The following is a 25,753-nucleotide window of genomic DNA, read 5'->3' on the forward strand; positions in this document are numbered from 1 at the left end:
TTATGTAAGGTGACTAGGCTTGATTAGTCTGTTGCAAAGGTTAGCAAACTATGGCCCTAGGGCCACATTGAGCTTGTTGCCTTCTTTTGTAAATAAAGTTCTAATGGAACACAGACACACCTGTTCACTCATATCTATTGCTTTTAGGACACAATGGCAGTTTAGTAGTTGGGACCACAAGCTATAAATCCCAAAATACTTACTGCCTGGACTTTATAGAAGAAAGTTTGCTCACCCCCAGTCTGTTCTATTTAAAAAAAAAGGGGGGGGGGTCGTAGTCTAAACTAGTGCATCAGTAAATAAAATAATAAAGAAAGAAATTCCACCTATAATATCACAGCACTGGTCTAAAAATTCAAGACTTTGTTTCTGGCATAACCTTCCACTCATTACTTATAATCTTTCCAAGCAGCATTTTCTTAGCTGTTTAATAGCAATAATACCATCTTGGCTTACTTTATAAGGTCACAAGCAAAAAACTCAAAAACCAACAAAAACAAACTAGAAAGCGTGAGCAGGTATATGTTAGTATTATGGATTTTTACACTGTCAAATCAAATCAATGCCCCCAGTCATAATTATACAAGAAAAATATAAATATATATTTGTGTATATAATTTATTAAAGCACTTTTCTATCTAATATTTTCTGTTATCTTTATAAGAAATATTTGGGTTGAGTATAACACATATTGGCACCATTCTTTCTAGAATAGAGAAGTACAGAAAATTAATTGTAGCATCTGAGGGCAACGCAGGTCTCTTAACTAATTTGCTTTCTACATGATTATATATCTATAATCCTGACTAACTTGGTAAATCAGTGATCTTTGATATATATAATTTTAGCATAGAAGCGTGGAGACTGACATGAAATGCACAGAATTTGCTCAAAGATAAATTACCTCTTCAAATGCATTTTACTCTTTTATTTTTTGATTTTTTATATTTTTAATGTTAAGATTGTTCTAGATTTACAGAATTGTTACAGTGATAGTACAGAGGTCCTGTATATGCTGCCCCCTCTTTCCCTTATTGTTAACATTAATCTTTAAACTAAATAACAATCAGCATATATCATCTAAAAAGTCATAAAAGTGAGAAAAATGTGTAGAAGTATAATATAGAGTTATCATTTTTCTCATTTGACTTATGATTAAAGATAGATGTTGTTACTTGTCCAAGGTTAGATAAAAAAAATCAATGACATGTAAAATTAGAAACAGAAATAGATGTGTTAAATGGGGGACTACGAGGATGAATGAATTAATGTTTTTAAATCGACTTCAAAATGTGTGGGCTTCCTAAAATGTGTGGACTCCTGCCTAAAGACAAGTCATTACTAACACTGAACTTGCTAATCTACTTTCCAAAACAGTATGTTCTTTCATTAGCTCCTTGTTTATTTGCAACATGACCTGGCATGATTTCTGGTATATTTGGAGGATGAATACAGATATGCAAGTTTTTTCTTGATTTAGAAAGATTACAATGGGAATACCAATGTTTTTTGTAATATAAACTTCAGTAAAGAAAATCAGGTACTCACTTCTTGGCCAAAAACAGAGCAGTGTTTCTTATTTTCAAGGTAATCAATTTATATATATATATGTGTGTGTGTGTGTGTGTGTGTGTGTGTGTGTGTGTGTATAAATAGATAGATATAGATATATATTTGTTTTGTTTTGTTTTGTTTTGCTTTTGGCCATTTAAAAAGATGACCAGATTATCCATTTCCATAGAAACACAGCTCTCAAGGATAATCACTTAAATATAGAATATCTTCACTGAAATATCATTTTATCTGCTGATTATGTTTAATCTCTTCCAAAATGTAAAACATAGTTATAGGTACATGTTTGTTTTTAAGAGAAAACTTTCATCTTGATCATTAAGTAGGAAATAAGATTATATGTATAAATACTTAGCTACTGATAACACATTACACTTTCTCATCTCCTTCTCTTCCCTTTACTCTCCTGCTGGAGAGTTCCTCACAACTCTTAGCTGTCATAGTCCTTAAGATAACTGCATATATGTTCATGGAGAGAACTGCATGTATGAGAAAGAGACCGAGGTTTGTTGGGCAAGTGTCTTGTGTTAAGCAGTGCATTAAGTTGATTTACATGTCGTTCATTGCTTAGAGCTATAAGTTACCTTGCACCATAAATATGATTATCAATATTTTACTTTGGAAAAAAACTTGGTGGGAAAGAGATCTGAACAACTTCGCAAAGGTCGGCTTAAGAAAGGCTGGAGTGTAAGCATTACCTATGTGCCTCCAATGGAGGCCACCTCTTGGGGAGAAAAATCCCTGCTTCTGAGATTTATGCTCTGAGTTTCTTTTTTTTTTTTTTAAGATTTTATTTATTTGTCAGAGACAGAGGGAGACAGAGCGAGTGAGCACAGGCAGACAGAGAGGCAGGCAGAGGCAGAGGGAGAAGCAGGCTCTCTGCCGAGCAAGGAGCCCGATGTGGGACTCGATCCCAGGACCCTGGGATCATGACCCGAGCCGAAGGCAGCTGCTCAACCAACTGAACCACCCAGGCGTCCCTATGCTCTAAGTTTCTATCAAGATTCTTCTCTTGCTCTACAAATTTCCCTGCACTTAAGTAATCACTGATAAATGGGTAGTGGTCAAAGAAGTTTCCTCTGATTAAAAGAGAGGACAACATAAGGAGTTCTCTGAAGCCATGTATCAATTATAATGAAGACCAGATTTCCTCCCAACATTATTGAAACCTCCAGTCAAAGACAGCAGTGTGCTATGCTGAATGGAGCACAAGCCTGGGACTCAGAACATTGTGACAGTCATGGCTCTGCTCCTAAGTTTGTGTTTTTTATAGACAGTGTCACTTCACTGATAAAACAGTTATGCTAAATCTATTTTCACAGCGTTGATGGATTTTTGGAATAAGACTCTACATGATACAATCCTTTTTAGATTGTGAAGACTATATTCTGCTGTTATAGTATTTTAATAGTTTGTTAAAATATTACCTTCAAACATAAATGCAGAAGTTACTCAGAAAAATTGTTTCAGTGAATATGTTATTTATTTCTTGTCTGACATCCAGAATTAAGATAATTTTCACCAAATTCTACCAACAAAAACTGAAAGACACCAACTGATTTATATACTAAAGAGAGTCAAAATTAAACATATATAAACAAAAAGTTTCTATAATTAGTTTTGATATCAGTTGCCTTATTGTCCCAAGAGTCAGACACATTCTTATATAACCTATGTAAAAACCTATGTATACAAAAGTTATTTTGGTAAATGTTAGTATTAGCTTTATACTTGACATAAAATTTAAAACCTCATCTATGGTTTGTTCTGGGAATGTATCCATAGTTTGCAACCTTGTGCCAGGGAAAGACCATCTAGATTCCAAAAAACTGAAACAGAAGCAAACTTTTGGAATACAATCTACTGATAACTTGGCCACTGTGTGTAACATAAGCTTTCTACAAAGTTGGTAGTGCTAAGGGCTAAATGATGGTTTTTAAGCAAGTATGGACTAGAGAATTGTCATGAGAGATTCATAATGTGGAAAGTACAAAAAAATCTAAAAAGAAATTAAAACTGTCCAAATAAACTAGTATTGCTAAAATTGGGTCTGTTCATATGAATGCTTACAAATAATTTGCATTTTATATGACTAAAAATTGGGAACTTTGAAAAGATAACAAAATAAGAAATATATACATATGCATACATGGAACCAGAAATACAAAAGGAACACATTTGTTTTAAAGCATAGGCAGAGTAGTGAAGAAAAGTTTAAAGGAAACTGGAGAAGTTAAGAGTCATTATATTTGAAAGGATATTTCTCTGAATCTGGTCACTTAAATGTATACCTACAGTAGAATTTATTAAAGTCAAGAGCCTTAATTGTAAATTTCAATAAACTTGAAAGCAAGCACAGCTTATTTGAAAATGGGGAAACTATTCCCATGGCAATAATTTGCTTTCTAAATTTGCCCATGGGGTGATTTTATTTCATCCTTCTCATTAAAGATTTAGGCACAAATAAACCTAGTCTGAAAGAAATACTTGATGGAAAGAAAAAAAAAAAAAAAAAAACACAAGAGGCTTTTTTTTTTTCAGTCAGATTTTCATAAATGTATTAAAATTTATTTAAGAACTAAACCTTAAAAATCTACATGCAAACAATTTATTAATCCATGTAACAGCCTGGTATGTATTTGGTACTTTGAGAGAAAATATTATCCTTCAAGATTCAACTTCCCTGAGACCTGAGATAAAAACCATCTAGTGAGGAAAAGCTGTGTTTTAGAATATGCAAAACCTCATACAAATCATGGTTATGTCACATAACCTTCATTATCTTGGGCAAGTTATTTAAAATCTCTAAGGCTCAGATTCTTCTGGTTGTGGGGGGTAAAATAACAACAGGATTAGAGTAAGGATTAAATAAGATAACTATATATGAGAGAACCTAGTAGATACTCATCAGTGCTAGTGTTTTATAAAATAGAATTCATTCCCTACTATAATTATTTTTATAAACTAGATTTATAGGCTAGATAGATACTAGATTGTACTCATTATGAGTTTTAATAACATCTAAATTCTGAATTCTTCCTATAATCCAGGGATTGTTTTAGGTCTGAAGGGCATGGCTAATTAGCTTAATCCTCATAACTAACTCATAACAATGAAGTAGGTACTACTAATGTAACCATTTTACAGATGAGAAAAGTAAAGTTTAGAAAAACAAATTGACGCAATAACAAGCAGCCCCCATCTAAACCCAAACACTCAAAAGGCCTCCCTTGAACCACTCGCAAGGTTCTCATTAACTGGGCTCTGAAAATATGTACATCAAGCAAAAATGCAAATGGGGGTAATTCAGGGAAAGAGAGGAATTTGAAAGTGGGCTGTACAAAGAAAGAAAAAATACAAACAAAACAAAACAAAAATCCCAGAAAAATTGTGTTCTATATAGCTTCCTGAAAAAGATGCTCTGAGAGTGTGATTGCTCATCACCTCCCAACTTCAAGCCTCTGTGGTTGCTTGTGCTATTTCTATAAAAGCCTAGGATTTTAAAAAGAAATTTCATCTGTTATATATCATCCTGTCCGTTATATAACCCACAGAGGCTGTGAAAACAATCTCATCACTATAAAAGCCTTCAGACCCACATTAACCTGAAAGATCATATTTTTTTACTTGATTTGGGGATCCACAGGATATACCCACATTTTATATAGTGGATAATATATTGAGTAAGTCACAGAGGGCATCCTGCTCATTCTCATTTTCATCTACAGGGCATTTTGCCTCCATAGAAAAGACAAGGTCTTGAACCACAGATCAAATCTCTAACAATTTGCCTGATTTTGTAGCATATTAAACTTACACAGATTTGTGACCTATAATTACATTTACAATTAAAGTAAATTCAAATTAAATGCTTTTGAGAATTTTAACAGCTTTATGAAATAATTATAAAATGACCATTTGTATCTTGTTCTGTCATAGAAACAAGTACTGACAACCACTGAATGGCTAATGACCTGAAGAAATTTTTGCCTCCTTCTTTCCTACTTTGAATAGGAAATGACTTAAGTCCTAATCAAAAGTCCTTCATTTTCCTACAGATTTTTTTTTTTCCTTTTTATCAGCTAAAACACTCTTTTCCAAAGGCTGGGTTGGTGGCTCCAAACTTGCAACACTTTAGTTATTGCTATTCTTTATTTCACAACATAAAATGGATGACCACCTTAATTCATCTATCATAATAGATCCATTTTTATTGATTATACATTTTGAGTCAATACATGCCTCGATAGCCTTTAAATTACCCATCATTTATTTGATACATTTTCTTTCATAGTCATCTTTCATAAATGTGAATCCTAAATTATGAAATATTCCTAAGACTTCAATCATAAGTCATGGGAAATCATCTACTAACAGAATATAAGAATATAACTTTCTATAAGCTCTGAAAATATGATTATCTATCTAGCTATCATCTATCATATATATATATGTATATATATACACACATATATATTTCTTATTCCCATCATCTGAAAAGAAATTTAGAAGCATGGTTGCTTAAATGGAGAAGTTGAAAAGTTAATTGAGGTACATCATATTGCCAAGTGGAAAAAGAAAATTGAAATAACTAACATGAAATAAATGAAGAAATTCAACAGATTATAAAAGAACAAGGGGTGTATAACCATGCAACTCCATGGACCGTGACTACACATACAAGCAAATGAAAGCAGCTGACCACGTACCCACACACCTTGGCAGAGGTGCACTCCACACTCGTCGGCCACCACCAAGACAGATGATCTCTGACGTCCCTTCTAGTCGATAACCTGATGAGCAGGAGAAGGTCAGAGTGTCACCAACCCCAAAGTTGAACCCAATTCGGTTACCATATTGAGGAATTCCAGGGTCTTCACAAGGCTCGAGGTTATATTCTGTAAATGACATGGAGAGGAGGGCAAAGAAAATGATAATATTCACTTTGAAGGGCATTGTGCTATTGTTTGCAAACTGGATGCTATTGGGCTTAGACATTTAAAAGGTGACGATATTTATAATTATGGGAACATACTAATGACACAGATACTTTTCTTCTTTTGTGAAAGATGGAGTAGCTTAATGAGTACTTTTATGTATGAAATTCAATGTAGATGAGAAAATGTCACCTTCTGAGTGATAAATTTGAAAATGTAGCCATTTATCTCATATTCTTTCTTCTGCTTTAGAAACATTTCCATTTCACCAATTTTGACTTATAATAATAGCACAAGAGATGCATATTTTTAAACACAAATAACATCACAGATGAAATCATTTGCACTTTAGAAATGCATTTTATTTAATGGTTTTAATCTAAATGACAAAGGCTCTTATGCCCCTCATCTAAAAGAAGTTCAATTAATCCATATTCTGAAAAAACTCACGACTTCAAAGAATGGTTTATGTAAGACTGAAGTGCCCACACACTGAAAATTGTTACATGATAGATTTATACAAGAAAATTTCCCCAAGCAATGAATGAAGACTATGAAAATGAACACCGAAACATCCTTCAGGGTGTAAGAGAGTACAGTTGATTAAACAACTATATTATAATTTATATGCCATCCTAAGATGAAGTAGCTTAGCTAAAACTATTCTCAGAGCATGCACTTACCTTATAATTGCAATGGAGGACAAAAGGGATTGTTCCATGTTGATGAGCTATTATTTTATTGTTTAAGAAATTTATTTGGATATACTTTTAACATTCTAGGTTAAAACTGATTATGCTTATATGCTACTCATTTTTTAGAAGACAAATATTTCCATGGAAATACTAGAGTAAGAACTGAAAACAAGGGTAGCTTTTGTATGATTTTATACATATATGTATATATATGTTATAGAGAAATAAATACATATAATTATAACATTATAATTTTAATGTTAGCAAGTGGACATAGATTTACTTATTAATTTGTTTCTGTATTAAGAAATAACTACTTGCTTATTCCATTCATCTAGAAACCAGAACTCTAATTGACACAAAAACTTTTTATTCACTTTGGTTGTATAAATGTTTTTTCCCCTGGAATCCAAATTGTAATTGTGTCTAGATGTTGTGTCTAGATGAAGTTATTCTAGATGAAGATATTCTAGAATAGAGGGATAATGACATTAATTTTTCCAGATCATCTATTTCCAAATTACTAAATTAAGTTTACCTTAATCTTGGCCTGTAAACTATGCTTTTTCCAAGACACATAAAGCTAGAATTTCACTAGGTCACATTCATTTAGGTTTAATTAAAACTTTAAAATACAGCTTTGAATTTCTATTTTAAGTTCAGTAAGCATTTTAGCTAGTTTTGCCCTCTGTTACTTAGAGTAGGTTTTTAACAAATTTGTTTATTTTTTGCTTTTGTTTAAAGTTTCCCTTTAATGTACTACTATAGACAATCTTCAAGGTATTTCAAACTTTCCTTAAAATTGGTTGACAGGTATTTATTTTGGATAACAGGTATTTTTTTTTTCATCTTTTCTGTTACTTTTCCCTCTCTGTTTTGTCATATTTTAAAAACTGACCTTTTCTGGGATGCCTGGGAGGCGTGGCTGCCTTAGCATCTACCTTTGGTTCAGGTCATGATCCCAAGGTCCTGGCATTGAGTCCCACATCAAGTTGCTGAGTAAGGAGCTTGCTTCTTTCTCTGCCCCTCCCCCTGTTTGTGCACATGCCTGCACCAGCGCTGACTCTCACTCTCCACCCCTCTCTCTGACAAATAAATAAAATCTTAAAAAAAATTTAAAAATTGGCTTTTTTTAACTAAAGCTTTTTTAAATTTTTTTATTTTCTTACCAGAGAATGTAATATTGAATCCTTCATATGATATTGAAAAATCAGAAATGAAGCGCAGTTGAGCTCTGAAATTTCCATAGAGACCAGCATTGATTGTTGAAGGAAGTTCTGAACCCGTAAGTCGTGCCAGTGGTTGGGTAAAACTACCATTTTCAGTGATCAGTAAATAGTCATGATGATCTTCCAAATGGAAGGTGTGAAAGTTGAACTGCACGCCTATTAAGAAAAAGAAAAAAATTAGACTCACAAAGTGTATCTGTAAAACACAGAAAGTTACCAAAGTAACTAAAACCAGGACTCTCCTTGTAATTAAATTCTCTGGAAATGAAAAGCACTTCTATAAAATATTCCAAATGCACCATATAATAAAATCTTTTCTATTTTTTCCCCTCTGCCTTCCTTAGAAGTCACATAGCGAGTCATATTGTGGAAACAGTTTGGAAATAAAATAAAAAATCAATGCCTGAAAAGATATCACCCGAGTTTTCTGAAAATTTCAAGGAAAATTCATATACTTTATTTATAATAACGGTGTAGTTTTCTGGCAAACACTTGGCATGCCTCTTTCATTTCCTTCTGCAATCTCCTCAAATACAAAAACATTGCTTTGCTTAGTAATATAACAACCAACTTTCAAAAATGCTTAACTCTAGAAGAGAAATATAAAGCAGGAATAGGGATGGACTTTTAAATAAACGTAATGATTATTTTTCAGACGCTTCAACCTGTGTCTATATTGAAAATTGTGCATATACTTGTTCAGATTGCTGAGATTTCACAAAGAAAACTTATCTTTGCAAACAGAATCTGAATCAATAGATAAACATTACAGAGAGCAGAGCCTCTTCTTTGAAATCTTTCACTATGCCAAAGGTAACTACTCGCTCAAATTCTAGTAGCACAGGTTAATTTTTCTACCTTATGTAAATGTTTTGTAGTTTAAAAAATGGAATCATATAACATATGCTCTGTATGGTCTGAATTTTACTCAGAATTAGGTATGTGAGATCAATCTCTGTTTTTGTGTGTGGTTGTCAGTTGTTTATTTTCAGTGATACATAGTATAGCATTTCATTTTGTGAATACACCACATTCATGTATCTGTTCAACATTAGATGATTACTCAGGTACTTTGTGTTTTAGCATGAATATAGATGGTGCTATGAGTATTCAATATGTCTTTTGAAGACTTTATATTTCTTTTTTGTTTTTTTAAGCTTTTATTTAGTTATTTGACAGAGATCACAAGTAGGCAGAGAGGCAGGCAGAGAGAGAGGGGGAAGCAGGCTCCTCGCTGAGCAGAGAACCTGATGTGGGGCTCCATCCCAGGACCCGGGGATCATGACCTGAGCTGACGGCAAAGCTTTAGCTCTCTGAGCCACCCAGGTGCCCTGAAGACTATATATTTCTGTTGGGGAATATCTAGGAGTGGAATTACTGGGTCATGACCGATTATAGGTCATTAACAGTTGCTTTAATAGATACTGCTTTACAAAGTGGCTGTGCCAGTTTACATTTCCATTGCAAAATCTAGTTGGTTTATGTTATTATCAATGTTTTTTTTTTTTATTTAAAAAAATTTTTTTTAAATTTATTTTATTCTGGTGAGTATGGTGTGGCACTGCATTGTGTTCTCCCATGAGGTGTGTTTTGTTTTGTTTTGTTTTTAAGATTTTATTTATTTATTTGAGAGAGAGAGAGTATGTGAGCGAGAGAGAGCGAAAGAGAGGGGTGAGTCAGAGGGAGAAGCCGACTCTCCATTGAGTGGAGAGCCCGACATGGGGCTCAAAACCAGGTGGCCACAAACTCAGGATCATGACCTGAGAAGAAGGCAGACTCTTAACTGACTGAGCTACCCAGGTGCCCCATTTCATATGAGTTTCTAATGATGTTGTCTAGTACAGATGTTAAAGACTAACAATTACACACACACACACACACACACACATACACCCCTCATACTGTAGACAAGTGAAATATAGTCTATATACAGACTACCACATTCATCTTTCCCTTGAGGTACTTTTATTTTAACTTAACAAAAAAAATCATTAAAAATATTTATTAAATAAATGAGAAAGCCCAGAGCATAATAGGGAACATTCTTTAACATTATTCATTGAAATCTTTCAAATAGGCATTGTTTTTTTAAGAAGGAAGCAAACAGAAGACATAAAATGAAACCAAACAAATACACTGAAAACATAGGCAATCATAAGAAAAGATTATTACTGCAATAATGGACCAGTGATTTGGACTTGGGAAAGATTAGAAATGTACAAAAGTACTATTTTTCAAACTCTTTTCCAAAATGTGAGTTGTTTTTTTTTTCTCCTCTCCACAATGAGCAGGAATATAAGAGCCCTTTTGAAGGAGTCCAGAAATTGAGTCAGCCTTTCCAATGTTCTTCAGTATAAAAATGGTAATTGACACTAGCCTGATGCAAATAAGAGTGGGGTGTAGATATGGCAAAGAGAAGATGCTCTGTCATCTAGATTAACTGCTATCTAAGTTTACAAAGCAACATAAAAGTGGAAATTCAGGTAAGTCAATTTGATTTTTATTATATAATAAAGCAAACAAAAAGTAGAGAATAAGAGAGTAGATGGAAACAGGTACGAAATATGTTGTTCTGCATATATTTTATATATTTTTAGAAAAATGTGCTTATTCTGATATACATTGAATTAATATGTGAGGAAATTAAAGATTCTGTTAGATCATGGTGCTAAGAAGACCACTGTTGAATTTAACACTGCCTTTCCAAGCCTTACTTTCTTCATTTGTAAAATGAGGTTCTAGGGGTGACTGTTAAGTTTAAATGAGATAATATATGGGGGGGATGATGACTTGGCCCAGTGCTTTGCACAGAAGAAGCCCTCAGCAGCTGTTAGCTATTGTTATTGTCCAACATGCCTGGTGAATTTTTTTTTTTTCCCATGTTACTCAGTCCTAGCCAGCTACTTTACAAAAGCAAACTTCTGTTTATCATATTATGGTTTAAACAATAAAATCTGTTTTCTCTACTTCACAACAGTGTGAGATCTTCAAAATTCTGCTAAAGGTCAATGGATTTAAGTAAGGAAATAATACTAAGAACCTACTAAACTCTAGGCGCTATGAATGTAAAGATTTAGAAGACTGTAAATAATTCCTATTCTATCCTAGGGAAAGCACACCTAAGCCAACAGTTCAAACATTCTGCTAAGCACTCTGAAAGTGATTAAGTCAGTATACCAGACAATATATACAGGATATACAGACAAGACAGTACACAGAAGCATAGAAATAGAAGTAACCCACTTGTTAATGGAGTCAGCAGAGGATTCTGCCGGAAATGAGCTTCAAAACAGAGCAGAATTTTGTGGAGAAGCAGCTCCAGAATAGACATTTCAGGAAGAAGGGGCATATGGGTAAGGACACAGTTTTAACAGGGCAGTGGGTATTTGAGGAATAGTGAGAAAAAGTCAGTGGTTTCAACATCACGATATCTTCTCATAAAAACAATCATTCAGGAAGCCCTATCAAGGCAATTACTTTTCCAGATATATGTGAAAAGACTTGGGCTTAAAGTAAAAAATATCCTGAACATCTAGGTTTCAGTTGTAATCAACTATGACATGGGGACTTGTGAGTCTTTTTTCTGATCTTTAAATTTATAGGATTGGACTAGACTATGCTTTATTTAAGGACAATTCACCTTTAAAAGCCCAAGGCCTTTTGTTCTACTTTTAATGTAGTCCCCTCCACACAGATATCTAGGAGACTAAAACATATGATTAGCATCGTGATTTCTGCAATGTGTTTAAGGAAAATCTCTTCTAGTATCATCATAAACAAGGAGGGATATAGGCAGGATGATGCTATGGTTAATAGAATTTGAAACAACTGGATGCATTCTAACACCCTGATTAGGGTTAAGGGGTGAAGAGGTTACTAATGGTTTATTTGAAGTTTCTTAGATCTTAAATACTTAAACTTTTAGATTTGTTCTATTAAGATTTTTATATACCCATAAAGTCTTCGTGATCATGCTTATTTAAGAAAATTCTGTCTGTATATGTAAATATAAGTGAAATGTAAATCGTTTCAAAATGATCTCACAAAAACTAAAGATAAAAATTAATATGAGAAAATATAAAAGGGTTTAAATATAAAAACCTGAACTGTTCTATGGCTATTGAATCAGGATAAAGGTTAAAGTGTCAATTCAGGGGTAGGTAATTAGCAGAGATGTAAGCAAAATAAACAGCAAACAAAGAAGTAAAAAGCAGGATAATGGAGAGTCATGATGAAGACACATACCTGACAATGAAATATGTAGATATAGGTAGGGAGGAAATGTGGTTTCAGAAAAAGAGTACTTGGTGTGTAGTCATAAGACGTAAATTCAAGTTCTTTGTCCAATCTTCACAAGTACTGTGACTTTGAGTGTAAATAAATAACCTCTAGTGACTTCAGATTCTTGTCTTATAAAATGCAAGTAACACCTACACTACTTCACAAGGCATTGGAAAGTTCTATTGATTCTTGATAACATCAACTGACAAAAAGAAAAAAAAAGTCTTGCACTGAAGATAGAAAAAAGAATCAACAGCATAAATACAGAATTGTAGGATTTGGGCTTACTGTTTTTAAATTAGTGCTATGACATGATGGCAAAAAAGTTAATACGCACAGGCTTCATAGAAATACTTTGTGAAGTTAAATAATACCATACTGTGTTTTGTGCTGGGAAAATACACTCTTGAAGGCTATTGATATCCCTAGATATCAATCCACTGGAATACCTCCAGAGAAAGGTGGTTAGAATGGAAATATCTTATAATAATGAATTGATGGAACTGAGGTGATCTGTCTGGGACAAAAACCAGGGATAAGGGACTGGAGGTAGCACACATGAAAGGCATGATGGACACAGAGTAGTGACTTGGTACATTGCAGAGTTATAGTAGAGAAAGAATTAGGTTGTTTTTGTTTGTTTTGTCTAACTCCAGAGGGCAGAACAGGGATAACCGTTGCAGAATAATTTTCAAACAATTACAATCATACAAAAATTGAGCACGTTTTCCCAAGGAATAAGTTTGCCATCAACACAAGTATCAATATCAGGCCAGTTTATTATATTTCTGGAACACTATAGAAAGAAACTGGTGTGCTGGGTGAGGTTGGACTGTATTACCTTGACAATTTCTCCCAACTTTAAGAGATTATCTTTCACATAACTTTGGTTGTACTTTGGAACAGTTGTACTTCCAACAAATTTTGTTGGCTCTTAAAGAAAAGCATCTAAATCTGCATTTCTTGCCATGTAAATACAGATTTAATTAACACTTGCAACCTGTGAAGATGCAAAATCTTAAGTGTTAATTAAACCTCTATTTACATAGCAAGCAGTGTGTAGCCCTCCATTTTATTGTATAATGCAAGAAAGCTTATTTTAAACTTCATTAATACACTGCACACTGGAATAATAGGTTGCTCTGGTTAACTTCCAGCAAAGAAGTCTTATATTATGGAGAAGAACAAAAACCACAGTTTACAAAGTCTTCTACTTCATTCCTTCTGTTCAATACCAGAATATTCATTTTAACATTTTTTTCTTGACAATATTTAATTTCATTATAATAATAACTCTAATATAATCCTCACCCTCAATAAAATGATGTATAATTTTAATAAACTTCATTTGCAGGAATGCAGTGACTTCAAGTGTATTAAACATAAACTTTAATTTTAAAAATTGCAATAGCATCTTTTCCTTGGTAGGATCTTTTAAAAGATTTTCTATAGTAAAATCAGTAAGTACGATATGATAGTAAAAAGTGACAGGAACGATTTAACAACAAAGCTAAAAGAAAAACTACTTCTCGAAAGTTTTTAAAATGAATAAATTCACTCTTTTAAAATTTTTTTAACCTTTTTTAAAGATTTTATTTATTTATTTATTTTACAGAGAGAGAGAGATATCACATGTTGGTGGAGGCAGGCGGAGAGAGGGGGAAGCAGGCTCCCTGCTGAGCAGAAAGCTCAATGCAAGGCTGGATCCTGGATCCCAGGACCCTGAGATCATGACCTGAGCGTAAGGCAGAGGTTTAACTCACTGAGACACCCAGGGGCCCCTTAAATTCACTCTTTTTAAAAGATTAGCACATAGAGATTTTTAGATAAATAATTTTAATCCATTTTTGTTTTGATATGTTGGGATGACCATTTTCCTGCTAAGGTGTTGCCTTAATCACTTTTATTGGTCATTTATTAGTTTGGTTGTATCACATGAATGAACTGTATTTAGTTCTACAGGCCCTTTCATTTAGTTGTTTAAAAGACATTTATTAACATCTACCCCACGCACAGTGTAATTTTATACTCTCAGTCAATTACGTGAGATATATCTGCAGTTCTGATAGAAAACCAAGACATTAGTATTTTTGGATGGTATACATTCATATGAAGAATATAATTATAATAAATAATCACAAACATGTTAAAAGCAATGTATATAAGTATGTTATGTGTGCTTTACAATTGGCTCAGCACTTCAAATCATCTTCCTATTCTTTTATGAACTTTTGAAATCAACCTCTTAACAATAATACCGGAGACAAAAAGCCATCCTGTTTGAGATTTTGTTGATATGAAAATTCCACACAACATTACTTTAATACATCAAAGGAAAACAAATATCTCTTGCATTATCATTATGTTAAAAACATAAGCACATTATAATACTATGGAAAAGTAAATATAATCCTCTCCTGCTGTTACTCAGACTGGATTTTGTGTTAGCGTATTTTACTACTGATCTGTTTTGCTCATGCAAAATGACATTGTAAAGGACAATGAAATAAAAAATAGATGCAATGAAAATTCAGAGGATAATCCAATTATCATTGCATGAGGCAAATTACCTTTTCCATGAGTTACATCAACAGTCCATGTACAATTCAGAGAATTTGGATAAAATTCCGGGTAACCAGGTGATAAGATTGTTCCACTAGGCCCTCGAACATCTCCTCCACATAAAGCTGAAAATACAAAGAAGTACAGTCATATGATCATAGTTAGAGAGGCAGCGGCTGAACAAATCTCTCCTCTCTTGAAATAGAATGAATCTGATTTTCTTTGCTTAAGCTACTTCTTGGTAATAATAGGAGTGTGTAACAGACCTCCTCCAATACTAGGAAGCTGTTTCATCCACTGCAGCCCTAGAGAAGAAATAGGTATGTAACAGCCTCTGAGAATTAGCTGCACGATAACGCAGCTCATCTTTCTACATTTGAATTTGAAGTACATACTTATCTTATACATTTCTAATTATAAGTAACATTTGCATAAATTGGTCATAAATTAAACATGAGTAATTAATTGTTTAGTAGCTCCTCTTTTATTAAGCTTTAAGAAAATGAATTGTTAATTATACAAAATCATTTCTTTTAGATTCCTAAAGGGGTATGTGTCATTCCACATATAATTCTTTTTTTTTAAAGATTTTATTTATTTATTTGACAGAAAGATCATAAGTAGGCAGAGAGGCAGGCAGAGAGAGGGGGAAGCAGGCTCCCTGCTGAGCAGAGAGCCCTATGCGGGGCTCAATCCCAGGACCCTGAGACCATGACCTGAGCCAAAAGCAGAGGACTAACCCTCTGAGCCACCCAAGTGCCGTAATTATTTTTTTAATTTAATTTAATTTGTGTGTGTGTGTGTTCCAAAATTCATTGTTTATGTACCACACCTAGTACTCCATGCAACACGTGCCTTCCTTAATGCCCACCACCAGGCTCACCCAAACCCCCACCCCACGCCCCTCCAAAACCCTCAGTTTGTTTTTCAGAGTCCACAGTCTCTCATGGTTTGTTTCCCCATCTGATTTCCTGCAACTCACTTCTCCTCTCATTCTACCAATGTTCTCTGTGTTATTCCTTATGCTCCACAAGAAAGTGAAACCATATAATAATTGCTCTGCTTGACTTATTTCACTCAGCATAATTTCCTTCAGTCCCTTCTATGTTGATACGAAAGTTGGGTATTCATCCTTTCTGATGGAGGCATAATACTCCATTGTATATATGGACCATATCTTCTTTATCCATTCGTCTGTTGAAGGACATCTTGGTTCTTTCCACAGTTTGGTGACTGTGGCCATTGCTGCTATGAACATTGGGGTATAGATGGCCCTTCTTTTCACTACATCTGTATCTTTGGAGTAAATAGCCAGTAGTACAATTGCTGGGTCTGGGTAGCTCTATTTTTAATTTTTTAAAGGATTTGCCACACTTTTCCAAAGTGGCTACACCAACTTGCATTCCCACCAACAGTGTAAGAAGGTTCCCCTTTGTCCACATCCTCTCCAACACACGTTTTTTACTGTTTTGTTAATTTTGTCCATTCTATCTGGTGTAGGGTGGTATCTCAATGTGGTTTTGATTTGAATCTCCCTGATGGCTAATGATGATGAACATTTTTTCATGTGTCTGTTAGCCATGTGTATGTCTTTTTTGGAGAAGTATCTGTTCATGTTTTCTGCCCATTTTTTGATGTGATTATCTGTTCTGTGTGTGCTGAGTTTGAGGAGTTCTTTATAAATCCTGGATATTAGCCCTTTGTCTGTAGTGTCATTTGTGAATATCTTCTCCCATTCTGTGGGTTGCCTCTTTGTTTTGTAGACTATTTCCTTTGCTGTGCAGAAACTTTTTATCTTTATGAAGTCCCAAAAGTTCATTTTTGCTTTTGTCTATACTGCCTGGAGGAATCTATACTTTCAGTGCCATCACGATAAAAATTTCACTGGTGTTTTTCAAAGAGCTGGAACAAACAATTCTAAAACTTGTATGGAACCAGAAGAGACCTGGAATTGCCAAGGAAATGTTGAAAAAGACAAACAAACCTGGGGGCATCGTGTTGCCTGATTTCAAGCTTTACTACAAAGCTGTGATCACTAAGACTGCATGGTACTGTCATAAAAACAGACAGATAGACCAGTGGAACAGAGTAGAGAGCCCAGATATGGACTCTCAACTCTATGGTCAACTAATCTTCCACAAAGCAGGGAAAAACATACGGTGGAAAAAAGACAGTCTCTTCAATAAATGGTGTGGGGAAAATTGGACAGCTATGTATAGAAGAATGAAACTCGACCATTCTCTTACACCATACACAAAGATAAACTCAAAATGGATAAAAGACCTTAACATGAGGCAAGAATCTATCAAAATCCTAGAGGAGAACATAGGCAGTAACCTCTTCAACATCAGCCACAGCAGCTTCTTTCAAGACATGTCCCCAAAGGCAAAGGAAACAAAAGCAAAAATGAACTTCATATAATTCTTTTTAAAACAGTGATTTATGTGACAGAAAACCTGTAAGGCTGCTTCTGTACTTCTCCATTTCTTTGGGAAATATCAGGAACAGACAGGAATGTTCGAAAAGCTATAACTTTTAAGTAAATACTCTGATATAATAAAAATATATTTATGAATAACAAATAAATTCAAATTTGATTCAATGTTCATTTTCTTCAGAACAAATCATCATTTACATTGTCTTCACCCACATTCAAAAAACACCAGTGGTTCTGCTATGGCAGATAATTTCATCAGTATTAAAAATTAAGGGAAACAAAGATATAGGCAGGTAAGAATGTATATTCTAATAGAAACAGAAAGTTATTGAATGGCTTATTCTATTCCATGTGGAGATGTCAGCTCTGTTAGACATGGCAAAAGCAATAAGAAATACATGTTGTCTTGTCTGTTCTGATTCCTCACTTCCCCAGAACACAGAAAAGTGAGTTTTTGCCTTCTGCTTTTCCATGATTTCTTCCAAGTAATGATGCTGAGAAGAGTCAAGGCAATTTGGCTACCATTCTACACTGATCTGACTAGAAATAAGTCATCTGCAATTCCCGTAAGTATTCAAAATGCAGGTTTGAACTTACACACACACACACACACACACACACACACATTTACATTTATACACAAAATTAAAATCCACTTCTCCCCTTTTTATTTCTTTTACTCCAACCAGGAATAAAAGAAGCTCTTTTACAAATGCCTGTCTGGGAGTTGTCTTACAGATCACCTCCCTAAGACCAAATATAAGACTAAAATAAAGCCATGCTTCTGTTGCAATAATATTAATAACATCACTACATCGCAATAATATGCATGGTTTGCTACTGTAGGCTCCTATTTAGAGTCTGTACAGGGCTTGATTGGCAACTATTATTATTGAAACTCTCAAATGTCCTTTCAATTTTTTTTTTTTTCTCAGTCTGTTTTTGTGATCAGTTGAAGAGCTAGTTATACCGTTTCATTGTACCTTGCTGGTAACGGTGGTGCTAAGTTGATCTGTTTTTACTTCCCTTATAATGCATGCTACTTCTTGACAGGGGACTGTTTTTTATTAGACTATATTTACATATGTTAATTTATTCCTAATACACTATATTTCATTTTTTTCTCCATTGTGAGAGTCGGATAAAAAATACAACATGGTATGAATTTGTTGAGTAAAATGTGATGAGTGAAGATGCTTTACCATTTGAAAGGACTCTACTGCATACAGTTAGAGTAAAACTCAGTGAGCAGAAGGACTGAAATTAAGAGAGTTAATTAGTTAAACACAGAAAAAAGTTGTGAAGTTTTTATTCAGTATGTCAGACATGTGTTCTTATGCATACATGTGTGTAATCAGCATGTGTACAAGTTGTAGAGGGAAAACTCTTCTACATATCAGCATTCTTTTTTTTTTTTTAAGCATATAATGTGTTATTTGTTTCAGGGGCACAGGTCTGTGATCCTGTCTTAGAAAATTCACAGCACTCACCATAGCACATACCTTCTCCAATGTCCATCGTCCAGCCGTCCGATCCCTCCCACCACCCTCCTGTCCAGCAACCCTATTTGTTTCCTGAGATTAAGAGTCTCTTATGGTTTGTCTCCCTTTCTGGTTTCATCTTGTTTCATTTTTCCCTCCCTTCCCCTATGACCCTCTGAAATGATAATTGTCTTTCTCTGATTGACTTATTTCACTTAGCATAATACCCTTTAGTTCCATCTGCTAATGGCAAGATTTCACGGGGGTTTTGATGGCTGCATAGTATTCATATATATCTATATATATCACATATGTGATGTGTGTGTGTGTGTATATATGTGTGTATATATATATGTGTGTGTGTGTATATATATATATATATATATATATATATATATATATATATCACATCTTCTTTCATCTGTTGATGGACATAGGCTTTTTCCATAGTTTGGCTATTGTGGACATTTCAGCATTCTTTTTTCTTCTTTTTTAAGATTTTATTTATTTATTTGACAGAGAAAGAGAGAGTACAAGCAGGGCAGCAGCAGGCAGAGGGAGAGAGAGAAGCAGACTCATTGCTGAGCAGGGAGCCTGACATGGGCCTCCAACCCAGACCCTGGGATTATAACCTGAGCTGAAGACAGATGCTTAACCGACTGAGCCACCCAGGTGCCCCTACACATGGGCATTCTTTTGAATAAAGCTACTCTGTCAAATCTCCCTTCTGTACTTGGAGAATTCCTTGAGAATTTTCTGTCTGCCAACTATACCTATCACATCTGAGTCAAAGGTGGGTTGTTAAAGGGACATTTTGCAGATACATGAATAAAGTTAGGTAACTACGAATACATTAAGATATTTAGGAAGAATGGCCAATAACTACTATACTATTAATGACCCTTTATGTTGTTGCTTTGATTATAAGCAGATGATAAATATAGAGTGCATTTTTATGACACAGTGGAGGTTTTTGTTATTTGAGAATATTAGTAGTAGATAAAGGCCTTGAAAGAAATGGACTTAAAGATAGAATTTCATAGTAAATTATGGGGAAAGAGTGTGATTCTTGTGGTTTTTTTTTTTTTTTTTTTTGGAAGATGAAACTAAAAATAGGAAAATATGTGTGTTTTATATCTTAATAAGAATTGCAACTACTCACTAGTTCTTAGCAAAAGCATAACAATGACTCACATTGAACTTACAGCATGACAGGCACTATTCTGAATACTTTTATTTTTATTAACTCAATTAACTCCATAACAACCCAGTGAGAAAAGTACTGTAATTAATCACAGTTTATAGACGAGAAGGCAAATACAGAGGGAACTCTAGCAGTCTAGTTCCAGAGTCTGTGATCTTAAGCTGACTCTTAAATCAAGTGTTAATTTTTTTCACAATTTCTACCAAAAAATTATAGCATACTATACTATGATGTCCTTCACTTATGTTTACTTTGTAGCATTCCCCCTCAAATGATCAATCTATATGAAAATTATTAAAGGATATGGGGTGCCTGGGTGGGTCAGTTGGTTGGGCATCCAACTTTTGATTTAGGCTGAGGTCATGATCTCAGGGTCATAAGATCCAGTCCCTACCGCTGTGTCAGACTTGGAGTCTGCTGGAGATTCTCTCTCTCCTTCTACTTCTGCATCTTTCCATACCCACCTGCCCCCCCCCCCATTTGCACAAGCATGCTCATTCTGTCCCTTTCTCTCAAAATAAATAAAATCTTTAAAAAAATATATTCAAAGGTGTCATTCATTTTCTCAAGGATTCATTTAATCTTTTCATATTTGAATCGTCCTCTTTTTAAGCACCTAACACCTAAATGTGTCAGTATTCTTGTCTTTAATTGATTTATATCTTATGAATTCTCATTTGTCAATGGCTTTGTCTGTAATTGAACCAGTCTTCCATCATCAGCAGCCACAGCATCATTTTCATCAACCTAATGAAATCCTTCATCTTTCTAAATGAGATTATTTTACATTGCAAATATTTGGAATTGTGTTTGCTTTATATCACTGGCTTTTTGAACAATCACAAGAAATTACTTACATGTGTATTGATATAATGCATACTGATAAATGCTAATGCAGGCTAGAGTTGGATTAATTTTATAAGTGGTTAACTTATTACTGAATATTCTACCAATCTCACGATGTTTGCTTCCCTCAAAAGTTCCTTCTTATTGGAATGCTAAGAAAATATAAGAGGAAATCAGACTATTAGAATCAGTTATGAGAAGACTAAAATATTAAGATGAACAAAAGAAGGTAAATTTTATATGTGAATTTTTTTTTACTTTAAGATAGAAAATGGAACTCAAATATATTGTAAAAGATACAGTGGTATAGAGACTATTAAGAAAATTTTTCTGAAAATACTTTTTTTCACTCAGTTCAATAGAATATGTGGCCATTTATACAGTAAACTTCATTAGAATGAGAGTATCTAAAAAGGATGCCATGGATCTTCTTTTTTGTATGTCATCTCTTCTGGAGAAATTTCAGTTTATGCCAACAACCTTCCTAATGGATGCCATATGTCTTTAGGGATGCAAACATTTTTGTAACAGATATAATAGGTTTATATGTTCTTATCAATTTTGTATTAAGTAAAACACTAAAGAAAAATTAAGGAGTGATGAAATGTACATGAAATACCCAGTAGCTCTCTTTTAGAACAAATAGCTGGCAAAGAAAACATAAAATGATAGAGACCAGTAGCACAGCAAAGTTACAATGACAGTCCTAAATACTGAGGGCACTTAGCTAGAGATGCAATGATCTTGACTACTAAGTGGTTTCCTTTATCTTTCCCCCTTCTTGGATTTTTGCCACATATGATCACTACCTTGTCACATGATAAATATCAATTAGAGTTTTAAAATAGTAAAGTCTTCTCAAAAGCCAAACCCTTGAATGTTATTGTCCAGACCTATAAATTTTACAAACAGCAAAATTTTAGCAAACAATAGCAAAATTTTACTTTGCTATTTATAATAATACACACCTGGCAAGTGCTCAACTCTCTACAACTACAGGCAATTTCTAACCCAATATTCATCAAAAGATTTTGAGTACTGCAATGGAGCACAGAAATGGCCATCTACTACAAATCCCATTATGACTTTTTGTTTGTTTATTTGTTTTTATTTTTTTTTTATTTATTTTTTTTTTAAAGATTTTATTTATTTATTTGACAGAGAGAGATCACAAGTAGGTAGAAAGGCAGGCAGAGAGAGAGAGGAGGAGGAAACAGGCTCCCTGCCGAGCAGAGAGCCCGATGTGGGACTCGATCCCAGGACCCTGAGATCATGACCTGAGCCGAAGGCAGTGGCTTAACCCACTGAGCCACCCAGGCGCCCTGTTTATTTGTTTTTAATCTCAAATTTGTTTTCTTCTATTTCTAGGTCTCCCCAATTTGAACTGTAAACCCATAGGAGAAACCCTTAAGTTCCATGCACCCTTGCTTATTTTGAACTCTTGTATACTAAACATCAATGTATGTACTCTTTCACTAGGTTAGCCTATAGACTCAAATATTTTTAAAAGATAGGCAAAATAGGAAAATTATGAGTTTAAATACATCCAGTTCAACTTTCGGTTCTGCCTCTAATGATTTGAGTGATGCTGAGCTAGTTGTGTAATCTCATTACACAACATCCATAAAATGACTCCCTACCTTCCATAAAATGGTTATACTGTTCATCAAACAAAAAGGGATAATTTTAGGGTGAAATTGGAGTGCCAAGAAAAAAGGTGAAAATGGGCTTATCTTAGGCATTTCAGACTATATGGCCCACCCAACTATCTATCAACTAGGGTAGCTATCTTAATTAACAATGCTTAGCTCCTAAAGGATTGAGTCATACCAGGCATATGACCTCAAATTTACCCCTAGTACCGATGTGACAACCACAATTACATCTTCAGTACACAGACAACATCAATTGGCTGTGATTTTTGACCTATACACTACTCTTTATTTTTCTTTTTAAGATTTTATTAATTTATTTGGCAGAAAGAAAGAGAGGGAGCACAAGCAGAGGAAGTAGCAGGCAGAGGGAAAGGGAGAAGCAGGATCAGCAGGAAGCCCTATGTGGGGCTCGATCCCAGGACCCTGGAATCATGACCTGAACTGAAGACTGAGCTACCCAGGTGTCCCAATGTGTGTTTTAAGAAAATCTCTGATGGGTCAGAAGAGGTCTTTTAAAAAAATATATGTTAAAGAAACAAGAAGATCATGTGGTTCTTGACCTCAAGAATATAGGGGTGCCTGGGTGGCTCAGTGGGTTAAAGCCTCTGCCTTCAGCTCAGCTCATGATCTCAAGGTCCTGGGATTGAGTCCGCATCCGGCTCTCTGCTCAGCAGGGAGCCTGCTTCCTCCTCTCTCTCTCTCTCTCTCTCTGCCTGCCTCTCTGCCTACTTATAAAATAAATAAAATAGTTTTTAAAAAAAGGAATATAACAAGGAAAATAAGAAAATGAGTATAACTATTATCTACTCCACTAGTTCAAGGAGAATATAAGTAGTGCTTTTTCATGTTCAATAATATTTCTTTAGTGCCTCTATAGTAAAATTAACGAATATTGATTTAGTGAATAAAAAGGATGTTATAAGTTAGCAAAAGATGGTATAACAAGCAAGGAGCTACAGGGTCTAAGAAAAGTAGAGATTTGGGGTGCCTGGGTGGCTCAGTGTGTTAAAGCCCCTGCCTTCGGCTCAGGTCATGATCCCGGGTCCTCCTATTGAGCCCCTCACTGGGCTCTCTGTTCAGCAGGGAGCCTGCTTCCCTCTCTTTCTCTGCCTCCTGCTCTGCCTACTTGTGATCTCTTTCTCTCTCTGTCAAATACATAAATTTTTAAAAAGGAAGGAAAAAGAAAAGTAGAGATTTTGCCCCAGCTGCTTTATCCAGGGAAAGCATAATGAGTCAACAACTTTTAAAAACTGACTAAAATTTTGATTCAGGTGAGGGGAGGTGGAGGACTTTCTAGTGTGAGGGGAATAAAAAGGTGAATGAAGACCAAGGACAAGAAACTATATATGTAAAATAAAAATACAATAAGTATTCCCAAAAGACTGGGAAGTATATTTCATTTATTCTTTCACTCAATACAAATTTATTGAGTACCAGCTGTGTGACAGGATCTGCTCTTGGCACTGAGGACATAATAGTAAACTTAACAAAGTTCCTGCCATATAGAACTGACATCCTGGTAGAAAAGTGAACAGTAAATACATAAAGGTATTAGGGAGTGGAAAATACTATAAGGAAAAGCATAAGTGGTATGAGAAGTGTTACTCTGTCACAAAAGATAGGGTATGAGGGGTGCCTGTGTGGTTTAGTAGGTTAAGGGTGGGACTCGGTTTCAGCTCAGGTCATGATCTCATGGGTCATGAGACTGAGCCAGCATTGAACTCTAAGCTCAGCATGGAGTCTGCTTAAGTTTCTTTCTTTCTCTCTCTCTCTCTCCCTCTCTGCCCCTCTCCCTGCTTGCATGCACACAGTCTTTTTCTCTCTCTCAAAATTAGTAAATTTTTTTTTAAAGAGCGAAAAAAAAAAAAGAAAGACAAATCAAATGTACTAAATAGCACAGAATCTAACTAAACCATTTCTGACTTGAGGTTCAAGCTTCCTTGGTCAATAGTGAAACAAGATGAATTTAAATACTCAGAAACTTAAGTATACAGAAAAGAGAACTGAATTCAAAGTACTCCTTCCATCTGACAGAACTGGTAGTAAAAAGGATAATATATCATCTTTCAGTCACATATTCCAAGTAGCACAGAATATCCATTAACTAAACAGCTATACACCAACACTATCTTTAGTCTCAACATAGAAATGGATGGACATATGACCTGGACATATGTCCAGGATAATTGTAGTGGGCTGTTCTCCTTTACTACACTAACTGGTTCAGGTATGTACTAATCAGAAAACTTTCCTGTGATTTTTCTACTTGGAACATGGAAGAACTCAAATTCTTATCTGAACCTGGAAATATGAGACTATAAGTCTGTATGTTCCTATGACTGTATTCTCCACTGCCTGGTGGAGAGCCAGCCTGGCTGCAATTAAGAGAATTATGTCAAGACACAGGTAGAAAATGGATAGAGCCTTTAAAAGGTTTGAATTCATGTTATAATTAGCAATGAGAAGTACACCATTCCTGCCTTTTCTAAGGGTTGAATAAACAACAAATTCCTCTTTTATTTTTTAAAACCAGTTACAGCTGGGATTCTGTCACTTAAAATCGCAAGAATGCTGACTATTATAAATAGTATTGTACCACATACAAGGAAGACATGCTGATGATTCCTTTAAACCTTGTTACAAAAACAAATTGGCCTGAAGCTGAAAAAATGATGGCAATGACAGTATTTGAAAATTTAATCATAACATGATCTTCCCCTTTGAACAAGAATAAGTGCAGAACTTGGAAATAGTGTTATAACTAAAAAGTAAAGCCCAGGATCAGATAATGCATAGACTTATGTTGTGTGTGTTTTGTGACAAAGCAAGTATGAAAGCCCTATTCAAACTTACG

The 25,753-nt window shown here is 34.6% G+C and overlaps 1 protein-coding gene across 1 annotated transcript in view; it reads right to left on the bottom strand.

Annotated features, from left to right (window-relative positions):
• Positions 1–25,753, bottom strand: part of CSMD3 (CUB and Sushi multiple domains 3) — a 439,117-nt gene that overhangs the window by 379,317 nt on the left and 34,047 nt on the right. Inside the window, exons 7-9 of the mRNA XM_059395523.1 lie at positions 15,285–15,401; positions 8,374–8,589; positions 6,282–6,470 (exon numbers count right to left, since the gene is read on the bottom strand). Coding sequence (XP_059251506.1) covers positions 6,282–6,470; positions 8,374–8,589; positions 15,285–15,401 — 522 coding nt within the window. The remainder of the gene's footprint in view (positions 1–6,281; positions 6,471–8,373; positions 8,590–15,284; positions 15,402–25,753) is intronic.

This window comes from Mustela nigripes, chromosome 3 (genome assembly GCF_022355385.1).
Source record: "Mustela nigripes isolate SB6536 chromosome 3, MUSNIG.SB6536, whole genome shotgun sequence".
Classification (NCBI taxonomy): Eukaryota; Metazoa; Chordata; class Mammalia; order Carnivora; family Mustelidae; genus Mustela; species Mustela nigripes.